Source organism: Takifugu rubripes, chromosome 1 (genome assembly GCF_901000725.2).
Source record: "Takifugu rubripes chromosome 1, fTakRub1.2, whole genome shotgun sequence".
In the NCBI taxonomy this organism is placed as follows: Eukaryota; Metazoa; Chordata; class Actinopteri; order Tetraodontiformes; family Tetraodontidae; genus Takifugu; species Takifugu rubripes.
Window position 1 is genome coordinate 10,600,618 of NC_042285.1, and position 12,471 is coordinate 10,613,088.

The window sequence follows — 12,471 nt, forward strand, 5'->3', positions numbered from 1 at the left end:
ATAAGTAAAAAGGTTTTGGCAAAGATGACTGTGTGGACTGAACGGATGAATGCGCAGATGAGGATGTAGCGAAGGAAGGTGGGAGACCATGTCAGGAGAGGTGTTGAGAATTTGTAACTCCTGATTCATCTTACCGTCAGCCCCAGGCGCCATCACCTTTATCAATTTTTCAATACACGATTTAAAAAAAAAAAAAAAAAAAATCCTGCCGCCAGCGAGAGATTAAATAATTTAAGTAAATGGGTCGGCAACACTACCTTGCAATAAGTCTGCTTCTATCTCTACGTGAAACTGGATTAAAAAAAAGCTTAAAAAAATATATCTGGTCATCAATTCACATCAGTTAATATTCAAGGTGGTTAAAATGACCAACAATAAACCCAACCACCATGAAATGTGTCATGTTCAAGGAAAGTGTAAATATAGTACAGAAACATAGTGGTTTAAAATCAAAATTAAGTGTAATAGAAACATAATGATCTTTCCACCTTTTAAAAGCAGCTTCAATTTACCGATTTGTCTTTCAAACTGACATCTCCTCACCACTAGAAAATATTTCAGCTCTGAGTGTTTACTCTTTGAAGAACACCCTCTCTAAGCTGTGTGGAAATAATACTCCATAATTAAGTGAAGCTCATTAGTCCTGGCTTTATATATTAGCTGTATTCCTTGAGTGCAGACGCATATTATATTAACTTCCAAATAATTTCTCCACCCATTTGAAAACAAAATTGAGACTGCTGTGGAGAGGGGGGAATTTGAAAAGATACTTTTGCAAACAAAAAGAAGAGTAGAGTGAGATCAAATGGCTCTTCAAATGGATGGAGACATTAAGAGGATGGGGGAAATGCTATGGATGATTAAAGGATGGAACAGAAGTTCAAGGGTGTAACTGCAACAATATCAAAATGACAAGCAGCAGAGGAAAGAGCTCATTTAAAGGAAAACCTGCAAACCTTAGTAGATTAGCTCCTTGACAAGTCAAATGATCTTACTTGGCTGATAAGGTTGAGCAGAGGTTTGCCTTCGGATCCAACTAAACAGGTCAAGAGCTGTGGTATCCATGCCAACCACTGGATGGGTGGAACGCCAATGCAGTATTTGTCCACAGCATCTGCCAGGGTGTTTTTGTCATCGAAGCTGAGTAACCATAACACCTTTAGATGGATAAAAACACAAAACAAGAGTTGGTGAGGGAGGTGAAGACAGCAGAGGAAGTGACAGCATAGGAAAGAAACAGTATTAGTTTAGCAAAGTCTTCACATCTAAATATAACACGTATAACAAAGCAGCTTTTCAGATGCACTAAAAGACGTCAAACCACGATCAAACATATCTGCTTCCCTGTTCACAGCTAGGGAAATGGATGGGTACATCTTGGAAATGCTTAATATGTTCAAACGCAGCGAGGTGGTTATCTCTCCTCCCTCTACTACGCTTCTGTCTGCATATACATGATGATGAAGTCATTAGTAACACTCAACATCCCCCAACCCTCCAGGCACGCATCAGCAACCCGACTCCAGTACACAGATTGCATATAATTACTGGTAATGACTGATCATCTCAATTCACCCATAAGAACTAAGTACTGCCAACCCAGCTTGGCAACAACACGCCACTAGGGTCACCAGAAATGCCTAAATGGAGTGTGAAGCTGGTGACTGCCATTATTATAAAAGAAAATAATAACAATCCTCAGTGTTAAACCTTGGTAAGTTAGGATCAAATGTGTCGGTTACCTGATTTAAGGGCTAGGTTTACTGTGACTATGAAGATGTTTTCACATTGGAAACTATTTTCATATAAGACACTCATGTACAATTAAAAGTACCCATGCGCTGCTACCAGCCCCGTCTTAAATTATTATATTTGTACTAACTGGTAATACCAGCCGCCGATACTCGAGGCAAAAAAATATGTGCAGAGTAGTATTCTTTGGAAGAAGATGGTAGTGCCACGGTGAGACACCACGACAAATCATCATGTCATGTCCATGACAAACAAAGCACACTGCCCACACAAGCATGGATGCTCCCATCACGGATGGCTGCCAACCATGGAAAATAAAAGTTACCGTACAAGGGATCGGCTGATATTTTACATTTTATGCAGCTTGTATGATCGTTCGTAATGTCTTAAATTCAACAATCCCATTAGTGACTTCACTGTTGTTCTGAAATGTTTTACAAATGCACCATATATTAGATGGCTTCTGTTTTATCCGTCTTATTTACTCATAAGAAATGCCACTGCATTGACATTGTGCTGTTTGCTCGTGATGATTTTGCAAGCTAATGATTCAAGTTTCAAAAACGTTATTGTCTGTCACATAGTCACAGGTCAAAACAAAACACATTATACCAATAAGACCATGATTGTTTTTGCTTTAACTACACAAAGTAGTCCCATTGATTAAAAAAAACAAAACTTTTTGAATCTTGAATACCTCAGATACAAACAAGGGTGAACTCGCAGTATCGGTGAGTACTCAAGAGTAAGTACTTACGTTTTATCTAAAAAAAAAAAAAAAAATGGTATTGAACAGGCCTAATTAAAGGTGAATATTAATATGTAATTCAGATCTGGTCCCTAGTGAGAAATCTTCACAAAGGTGATGAGTAAATCAGCCTATTTATACAATGACTTTAAAAAAGGGGCCAGGATGTGTTTGAACCAAAAGATATTGTGTTGACACCTGGTTTGATGCTTCTACTGACCTACCTGCCTGACCTAAGGCAGCGCAGTGTCTCTAGCATTATTGCCTGTGCTGACCGGGAGAAGAAGGTGGTTTGTTGGGGGAGGTGTAGGATGCTCGTTAGCATTCCATCTCCTCACCTCCCACACAGGCCTTAGTCAATTGGCATGGATGCCAGCAGAGTTCTGACTGTTACAGGGAAGTCGGTCCATATAGAGGGTCGTGAGATTAGAGCATCAGGGAGACCATTAGTCGGTTAACCTGTGCAAGAAGATGGCCTTCACTCCACTATTGATCTGCTCTGGGAAGCAACACTGTCTTCCACAAGACTATAATCAATCAAATTACTGGTTTCTGTGTGCAACTGTGACGGAGTCTTAGAAGGGGAGAGGGAAGCCTCAATAATATACATGCGTTGGCTGGGGTCAGGGCATAAGGGAATATTTAAAAATAAATAATAATAAAAAATAAAAACACGAATGAGTAGCTGACAGGCTTATTTCAGAGCAAACCATTGACACTTACTATTCCTTATTACCGGTACTCTGACACAAAATATGTTTTCCTTCCATGTTCATATTCACCTTGGCGAGGTATTTGCGGGACTTGCTCTCATTCTGATGGCGACAGGCATGGAGGTAACAGGTAATGGCTGAAACTCCCAAGTGCAGTTGGCGGTCCTTTACAAAGATGTTCTCAAGGTAGTCACCCCACATGGCCCAAGCTTTTACCAGGACATCATGCATCTGCACTGCAGCTGAAAAGGCCTTGTTGGCTTCCTCTGACCTGGAACACAAGAAGCAAAACAAAAAAGGTTAGAAAGTGGAGAGGAAGATTACACATAGGTAGGAAGAAAGGAGAGGCTGTATGTAAAACATTAGGAGACAGGTGAGGAAGTATGGAAGAGATTACTGTGATGAGATTGTGAATTATGTACTACACATAAATAAGCGCAATATATCATAGCTATAATCTTCAAAGCTTTCTCTCCTCAACAATATATTAAAGTCACTAAGGGTTCTCTTTTTTGCTATAAATGAGTTTAACTCATCTTGTTTTAATTGATGTCCTGCTGGTTCCCATGAACAAGGTAAGGTCCACAATGGCAAGTCGTAATTTTTAACACACCAATTTTGACTTTGCAGGCAATTGTAAATTTGCAGCCGAACATGCATAAACAGGCCTTTAGAAACCTTTACCTTTTACTACACAGGTAATGTTTAAAATGCATCATTGGGAAATGATTATAGAGCAGGAAAATGCATTCTGGGGACCCCTTCCCTCCACACACTTCTCTGATTGGAGTATTTCTGCTGACAGGGAAACATATTCTAAATCATCAGCTGTTTTCACCACGTCAAGCTGCTTTTATCCGCCCGTTGGCACACACTGAATAATTTTCACACACCTTTCAGCTTTCATTTGATAAAGAGGGATCTGAGGGATCTCAGATTCACTACCCTGCCGTCAAGAAAAGGAGACATGTCTGTCAATGAAAATGCCTCACTGATATACAGTTGGGAAAAGAGCCTCCATTTTACAGTAGTGCTTCCAAAACTACTCCCGTACTTACTTACACCGAAATGTCTCCCAAGCCAATCAATTTAAATGCATTATTATAAAAGGCATTTTGGCATGCTATTGAGAAATGGAAGTTTGATTGCTGTGGGAGTCGGAGTCGAAGACCATCCAGTAATACTTAATGGGGTTGCCTCAATCACTTAAACAGTGTTAAAGTACATTAACAGTTTCAACTACCCTGCTCAACAGGAGCACACGCACCCAGCAGACTGTCAAATCTTTGACACCCTTTTAATTGAATGATGCCAAAATCCTTAGCTTGTGTGGTTTTACACACACACACACACACACACACACACACACACACACACACACACACACACACACACACACACACACACACACACACACACACACGAGCTCTCAAGTCCCTACCCCCACTCTGCTGCTAATTCTCTCCTGGTGCAGGGAGAACTTAATGATTGCAATAAACCCTGCAGAAGTGGAAGCCAAGTTCTGCTGATCCCAAAGATTCCTGTAAATTGCCTAAAGTTAATTATTGAACAGCATATACTTTTAATAAGCGCTCCATAATTCGTCTTTTCACCCCTCAGGATGGCATGTCTCATCAAGCTTGGAGGAAACTGGGGTGCCAAGATGGTCTCAAACAGGGATAAAAAGTGTGGATTGCTGATCCATTAGCAAGCTCACCCTTCTGACATTTATACAACCTGATAACACAAATATGTATTAATCTCTGAGGTGTCACATGGTAAACTGCTGACATGATCTTAACTTATAAAATCTTGAAACAGGAAAAGCTGAATAAATATGGTGACTGTGCCCTAATGGAATAAAGCATCCATGATATTAAGGCACCATTTTCATTGTCCGAGGACATAATGAGTAGAACAGAAGGAACAGGTGGAGAAAGGGGGGGGAAGGGTACAGTCTAGTGACAGGGCACTGGAGGACTTACTTGTTGATCTGAGCCAGGAACATCCCCTTTAGAGCGTAGAACTCAGCTGTCATCTCTTTGGTAAAGTACTTCAGGTTTGTTGACTCAATCACCTCCAACCCCTAACAGACAGGAAGTAAACACCACTGGTTTAACTGAAAGAACTGCAACAAAGAAACCATTATAGATACCAAGATCCTCTCTTTCAGACAGGCCCATAATCTTGTGTGGAAAAACAAACTACCCTATGTTCATTAAGAACTAAGAAAAGAAGTGTTGAGGGAACTAAACTTCCATTATGGCGAGCCTCTGATTAGGTGTCTCCAAAGTACTGCTGTGACAAACGATGTGTGGCAGGAGAGAGACAAGGAGGGAGCCAAGGAAGATGAGATAGAATAGAGAAAGAAAGAAAATCGTCTACTAGTAGTATGACTTGTGGTGCTCTGAAACTATTCTATTAATCAGAGTGCTCCGTGGGTTTAAGCGTGACCTAATTGAGTTACACTTTTTAAGTCACACAGCTATTCCAAACACATCTTCCTCCTAATTTTCCCACCCAGACTAGCACTGAAAATGACTCCAGTTACAATTAAGAGAAGCATAAGCATCTTTGCATCAAAACTGATCATTTTAAGAAGTAAACCGCAACATACTTATACCGTTTAATTCATTACATATATTTAGATTACTTTCTGTTTCTACAGAAAGGTTTTGCAAAAATATAAAAGATATATTCTACTAACCAGAATTACCATGAGATGGATGACTGAGAACCTTCACAGATATAAACAAATGACATAAACAAAAGAAATGTGATACAAAAATAACAAATCTTACCTGCATGCACTCATTCTTGCCCATGACACCAGCTAGCTGAAGATAACATTTGACTTGCTGTCTGATCTTCTGAAAGCAGTCCACAATAGGTACCGTGGGGATGGTATGAATTCGACTGAGGATGTCTAAAGCTACGTTCACCAAACCCTGAAAAAAGACAATTACAGTTTAACAGACCAAAAAGTGAACAAACCTGGAAAAGCAATTACTGTGGAAATTTGCATTGTTGAATATTGCAGTAAAAGCCAAAATCCTGACCTGCTTGCGTCCAATCTTGCCATATTGGATGATTGCAGAAGCTGAGGCATGGACTCCCAGCATGGCATTGTTGTTGTTTGGATCATGCTGTGTATTTGTTTCATATGCTGTCACTATGGCTGTAAATGGAGACAAAACTGTAAATAACAGGATTTTCCACCTATAACAGCCAGTAAGAAGTATGAAAAACTATGAATGGGAACATTCCAAGTTATGAGGAAAAGAAAAATATTAAGGACTACAACAAACATTTGAGATTTCCTTATGGAAAAAAAAAGCATGGCAATTTAGTTGGTTTGAAAAGTGCAGAACCTGTGCTTTTTCAGCGGAAGCTCATGAAGTATCTTGAAATGTTATATTTTGTAGTGGCTACCCCTCCCAATGGTTTTAAGGCCACTGCGGGAGTGAAACTGGTAATGCTAAAATTAATATGTATGAATACAGCCCCATTCACACATGCACTCCAAAATAAAAAGCTGCTCTATGTCAGACATTGATTACATATGTCTGGATAGAATCTGCTCTAAATAAGAACACATGTGCAAAAGGAGTTTCTATCTGTACTGCAGCCCCCCCACCACCACCAAGTGGTCGTCGGCCATTGGTGAGAGTTTAAAAACAATAGTTAAAAAACAGGTTTTAATTTTGGGTCAACTATTGTAGGAGGGTCTGTACCTTGGTAGTGGTGCTGCCGCCACATGAAGATACTACTCCAGTGGGAGAGGTCATCAGAAACAATCGGTAGTCGATTCCTCCAGGTTTTCACTACAGTCTTCATGTCGTGCAGGCTGGTGTTACGGCCCAGGTTAGCTGGCTGAAGCCCTGCATTAATCTGGGCTGCCTCTTGAAGCTCAATGATTTGTTGAGCCGCCTGTGGGAGACATCTTTCTTTTAATCTCTTACATCTTGTGCACAATCTTTGGTCTTACATATTCTGGTTCTTCTTCTATCAATTACTGATGCTCTGGGAATTGTGCAATGGTTAAAGTTTAAAAACATTAAATACAGAGTGTATAAATTGGTATGAAACATTGGAGAGAGGCTTTATTTAAAAATGAACATTGAAATTTTGGGAAACAGGTGGAATATGGGACAAGGTGATCACCCAGAAAAGTGGTTTGTACTGGTATGAAACAAAAGCAACCAGATCAAAAATCTTAATAGCTACGAAAAAAAACAAGGACAACAAAGGCAAAAGAATAAGACTATTAGGGCATTGCGAGAATAGACAAGAAAAGCTGATGCTCTGGCCATCCTCTGGGTCAATGACTCACTCAACAATCCAAAGGCTTGAAAGCCTCCAGAAATAAGATGGATCAATGTGACCAAGCACATTTATCTTGAGGACATCTACCTTTGCAGTTCTGCCATAAAAAAAAAAAAAAAACCTTTCTACCATCTCTCAGCCTCATCAACCACATTACTGCTAGCTTTTGAACTCTTTCTAGTCGTTTCTGAATATTTACCGGAAGAAAACTGTTATAAGAGCTTAGAAAAAATGTGAATAATGTAATGGAAAGTGAAAATAAGAACAAGGAGATGAGAAAAAAAATGCAGAAAGAGGACATGAGAGCCTCCATCTCATTCCACTTAGTGGGAAAAGAAATAATTGATTACATCTTCACAAAGCAGTTTCAGGACAATCAATCACTCCACTATAAAAACTCATCAATCAATATTAATGCCACTTCTCATAATCAATAACAAGGGTGATAACCATGGGTGGCCATTTAAACCCAAGAGCCTGCAGATGATGGGGAGCAGATAAAAATGAATCATAACTCTCCCTGAATTTGAAAACATTTGGCTTTTGTTTCAGAGATTTGTGAAGTTAAAAATATGAGGTACAAATGCAGAAAGGTAATTATTAAATGTTGCAATGGAGAAACAAACAGGTTTGTTCCAGCTCTTCCCTGGGATGCATATATACAAACACACACACCAAAGCATTATTTCCAACACATGCCCACAATAATAAAGTCAACCAATTTTATTTTAAAGAGATAAATGAAGCGCATCAGAGCAGTGCTGAAAACTTGACCCTAGTCCAAAATTAAATCTTCCACAACAAAATAGGCAGTACAATACTTTTCACAATTAGCTGTTAATATCAGCTGATGGTCCATGTCTAACCTTCATTCAGACCACCCCATTCATCATGTAAATGTAATTCTGCTGCAGGTATTTAATCAAATGGTATCTGATGGTGGGGAAGTAATTACAGCCTTTCTAAACTCTGTCTCCCCTGTTGTTCTTCCCTGCCTTTCTCCTTGTGTCCAACTCATTTTGGTCATCTACATTTTTTAAATTCAAATTTCGTTTTCCTTTGTAAACTTTACCCATGCATATCGCAAGCTTTTGGAGGTAATAGAAAAAAAATGTCCAGGTGGAAACTGTTATCAATAACACAGCGTCCCAGGGCTACCAATGATTTCTTAAGGTATTTATCACAGCCACCTGACTGATTTGACCACTTTTGCATTGACCGGACAGGGATAAGAATGGATTTGTGTTACTGACCTGTAGCAGTGGCGTGTGCACGTGGGAAACAATATGTGGTAACCTCCTCCACTCACGGATGGCCAGGCTGGAGGCCATCTCCACCAGCCGCTCTATGAAATTAAGCTGCTGCTCCTCTGGGTGACAGATAGCAAGGTAGCCACGGTGCATATTCACCTTCCATGCCATCTCCTTAGGACAGCTCAATTCCACCTGAAGGGTGAAAGAAATTATAGTTCTGTATTTAACCACCCATTTATATGTCTTTTATGCAATTAGTAACTGTTTTTAGCTAGCTAAATAATTTTATATCAATGTAAAAAAAAAAAAAAAAAAAGAAAACACCAATTGAGGCAAACTGCATAATTAAAACAGGCTGCATCAGCAGGTACAGGAGCCCAGTCACAACAATGGCTTTACAAAGGATCTTATTGTCTCATTACTCCATGAAATCAGCTTTGCTTGTATGTAAATTATATCTCAAATCCAATATTTTCCCATCAAAATCTGACGGAAGAACCAAAATATTGACACAGCTGATGGAAATTTTAAATGGATTGATGTTAAAGTCTAAATTTTACAAATTAGATTTGTGCATGAAAATTAGCACTGTTCTCCAGTTTTCATTTGGGAACATATGGCTGCCTAAAGCAATGAGCTGCAGCTATAATATTTCTGGAACTGCGTCCACATTCTTTGGGAACAGATATCCATCTGACATTCATGGCATTCTGTTTTCTAATGTTCATCCCAGTGCTGCTAATAACAAATGCCACCACTTTTAATTAAATATAACATCTGAGGGAAAAGGGCAATCTACACTTTCCTTGCATTATTCAGTATCTTGGTAAATGTACAAAAGGCCTGTTCACACTTAATTTTAGGAATAATTTCAGCAGGACGTGTCTAACAATGACTAATCAACCTGACAAGGTTGGCACGAGTCACGGCAGAGGAAAAGGCCGCACAATTGATTAAATCGGTATGTGCATTAATACAAGTAATAGCCTTGGGGAAGTCTGCTGTATCCATCCTGTCACTGCGAGTTTATAAGTGGGGAAAAAGATAATGAGAAAAAGATCAAGAATCAAGAGTGAACGAGGATGTGAATGAGTGTATTTGTCTAACTTCTTTTTGATGCTGAATGAAAATTAGAGTTATCGGTCAAAGTGCACCATCAGGGGTGACACCTGATGAGTATCCTCGAGACAGAGCCGCCCTTATCAAAAGCTGCCTTTAATTGAAAGTGGAGACATTTGGAGTTGGCCTCTGAGGTGGTGAGCACTAGGCCGACAGGCAGCTGAAAGCCCGTTGCTCTCCTCCACCATAAAACAAATCACCCCGCAGCAGATGCTGTGGTAATTATTCAAGCACACAGCTGTCGCCAATATTTGTTGCTACAACCAGAGATGCAGGGCAAGGATGGCCGCATGCTCGGTGGGAAAAAAGAAAGTTGGTTCAAACAAAACACAAAGAAAAACCAGCAGTTGGAGGAATGAAAAGAGTGGTATATAATTACATTGAGGAAGAAAGAAAGAAAAAGCACAGGAAGGGATAAAGCAAAGTTAGTGTTGCTACCCAGACAATTTAATTAGGTGTCTCAGGACTCGATAGATAGGTACCAAGTCCCCTTGAAAGAGCAAAGCCAAAACATTTGTCATATGTCACGTGCTATCACACGTTTGCTGCCCGTCGGCACTTTGTTTTAAGTCACTAATAGTAGAGCTGCATTTCAAACGCTTTATGGCCCGTTTTCACATTCTCTCTGTGGGTATAGACCCCTGAAGAATGTCGAAATATCAAGTTAATTCACTTTACACCAGGTACCAGAGTGACAGCACTGCACCGGAAAAGGCAAATACATGAAGTGGATTCACAAGTTTCGAGCATAGGGAATGACACCTGGGGGGAAAATTGCAGCATGTAGGTGTCTGTCCATGTGTAGAATTCCTCACGTGAATATATTTTTACAAAACAAGTTTAAGCTCCATACCTGGACCAGCGATTCCTTCATAGAAGCCCAATTTGAAACCCTCCATGCACATTCCAGCATGAGGTATGGGTTTGAGTGGCCTTTAGATTGGGCATATTCTGTCAATGGCTCCCACTGGTTCAGTTCCTTAGAACAGCTGGACACGGAGAAGAGCGATTTAAAAGTTTAGGCAATTTAAATATTGTGCTGTTAAATGTGCCACAGCTGAGGTAATTAAAGTTCAGCCATAAAATGCAGCCTTTTAATTAGTCCAATTCACAGTAAGTCATTAGGAGTCATTACTGAGGAAAAGATAGTTTTATCATTTTGTCTTTTTAATATTCCATCTGGAGTTATAACTTTCTCTTTAAATATAATGCTTGGAGAATTTAGGAGTCAAACATATCTAGTAGGTCATGAGTGTTTTTTCAAACACTGTATGCAAACACTAATGTATATTACAATAATGCTTTTACCAAAACAGAAATATTTGGTCTTATTGCCTATATGCCCAAGTCAAATTCAATAGCAAATGCACATGAAGTTTCATCAAGTCATGTAAGTCTATTAAATGGTTTTATCACAAGTACATAATTGTGTAATACTAGATTGAATCTCTATACCTAAATTAATGATTGATTAATATAAAATACACCAAATGCCTTAAACTTAAGCTCCACTATCCAATATCTGCCCGCATTCCCCTTTAATAGTCTTACCGAATCCAGTGGTCCTCCCACAACTGGTATTCTGGAAAGATGCCTGGAGAGACATTGCTCCTCTCATGTTCTTTTCGAGCCTTGTCCATTGCCTTCTCATATGTTTCCTGGGCCTAAACATGACACACAAATTGTTTAGAAGGTGAGCCAAGCCAATAAGAAGACAGTGCTAGCCCTCAGGTTCAGTTCTAGATACAGCAAGGTTGTCCCAATATAAAGTTATCAAGCTCACCCATCAGTGTGCAGCATTTAACACAATGTGTTTACAAGACGCAGCGACAGTGTTCATTGCTTTCATTACCTGTTCAAAGAAGCCATGCTGCTCATATGCGATGGCTGTGGCAGTCTCTGGAAACTTGCATCGTTTCTGCCACAGGCCAGCCCACATATCCTCCTCTTGGAGTAGAGAATACAGCTCCGCAAGAGAGTCCAAAATCTCCTAATTAGAGAATTATAGGAAAAGTACAAATGTTTAAACGTCTATGGAAGGATGGCTAAGAAGCCTGTAAATATATTTGTACATTAATAGAAAAAGGCAAAAGGAAGAAAATGGCGCAGTTTAAAAAAAAAACAAAAAAAAAACCTGTATATCAAAATATTCCTTCCTTTGCTTATGAAAATGGAATTAATAACCACACTTTTTGCTAAGTGACATTTCAGTACCGTACCTGCTGCGGTGGTGTGATGCTCTCTTGTTCGTAGAACTCTGTGCTCTGTTTGGGTTTGCTGTGCAGGCTGAGACCCTTCTCAAAAGCCTGCTGTTCCAGCATTAAAGTGGAGCGTAGCCAGAGGTTGTGTGTCTTTCCCAAGTACTTCAGCACACAAGGACGGATAGGAATTGGAGGGACACACTGGGACATGGCCTCCACAAAACAGTTCAGGGCACTAGGCTGGCAGTCCCTCTGGGCCTGATGGCTGCCACTGCACAGGAAAGGACTCAGTTCTCCAGACAAAGCCTGAAGAGGGAATAGAGGGCTCACTACAACTACAGACTTGTGCTTCACTGCTA

General features: G+C 39.9%; 1 protein-coding gene across 3 annotated transcripts in view; it reads right to left on the minus strand.

The window, feature by feature from the left end:
• Window positions 1-12,471, minus strand: part of trrap (transformation/transcription domain-associated protein) — a 57,995-nt gene that overhangs the window by 12,090 nt on the left and 33,434 nt on the right. For all 3 annotated transcript variants that reach the window (XM_011604540.2, XM_011604545.2, XM_003961496.3), the window contains 11 exons: window positions 12,131-12,418; window positions 11,764-11,901; window positions 11,463-11,575; window positions 10,765-10,900; window positions 8,793-8,984; window positions 6,948-7,143; window positions 6,273-6,391; window positions 6,015-6,161; window positions 5,199-5,299; window positions 3,283-3,484; window positions 996-1,157 (listed from right to left, as the gene is read on the minus strand). In XM_011604540.2, coding sequence (XP_011602842.1) covers window positions 996-1,157; window positions 3,283-3,484; window positions 5,199-5,299; window positions 6,015-6,161; window positions 6,273-6,391; window positions 6,948-7,143; window positions 8,793-8,984; window positions 10,765-10,900; window positions 11,463-11,575; window positions 11,764-11,901; window positions 12,131-12,418 — 1,794 coding nt within the window. The remainder of the gene's footprint in view (window positions 1-995; window positions 1,158-3,282; window positions 3,485-5,198; window positions 5,300-6,014; window positions 6,162-6,272; window positions 6,392-6,947; window positions 7,144-8,792; window positions 8,985-10,764; window positions 10,901-11,462; window positions 11,576-11,763; window positions 11,902-12,130; window positions 12,419-12,471) is intronic.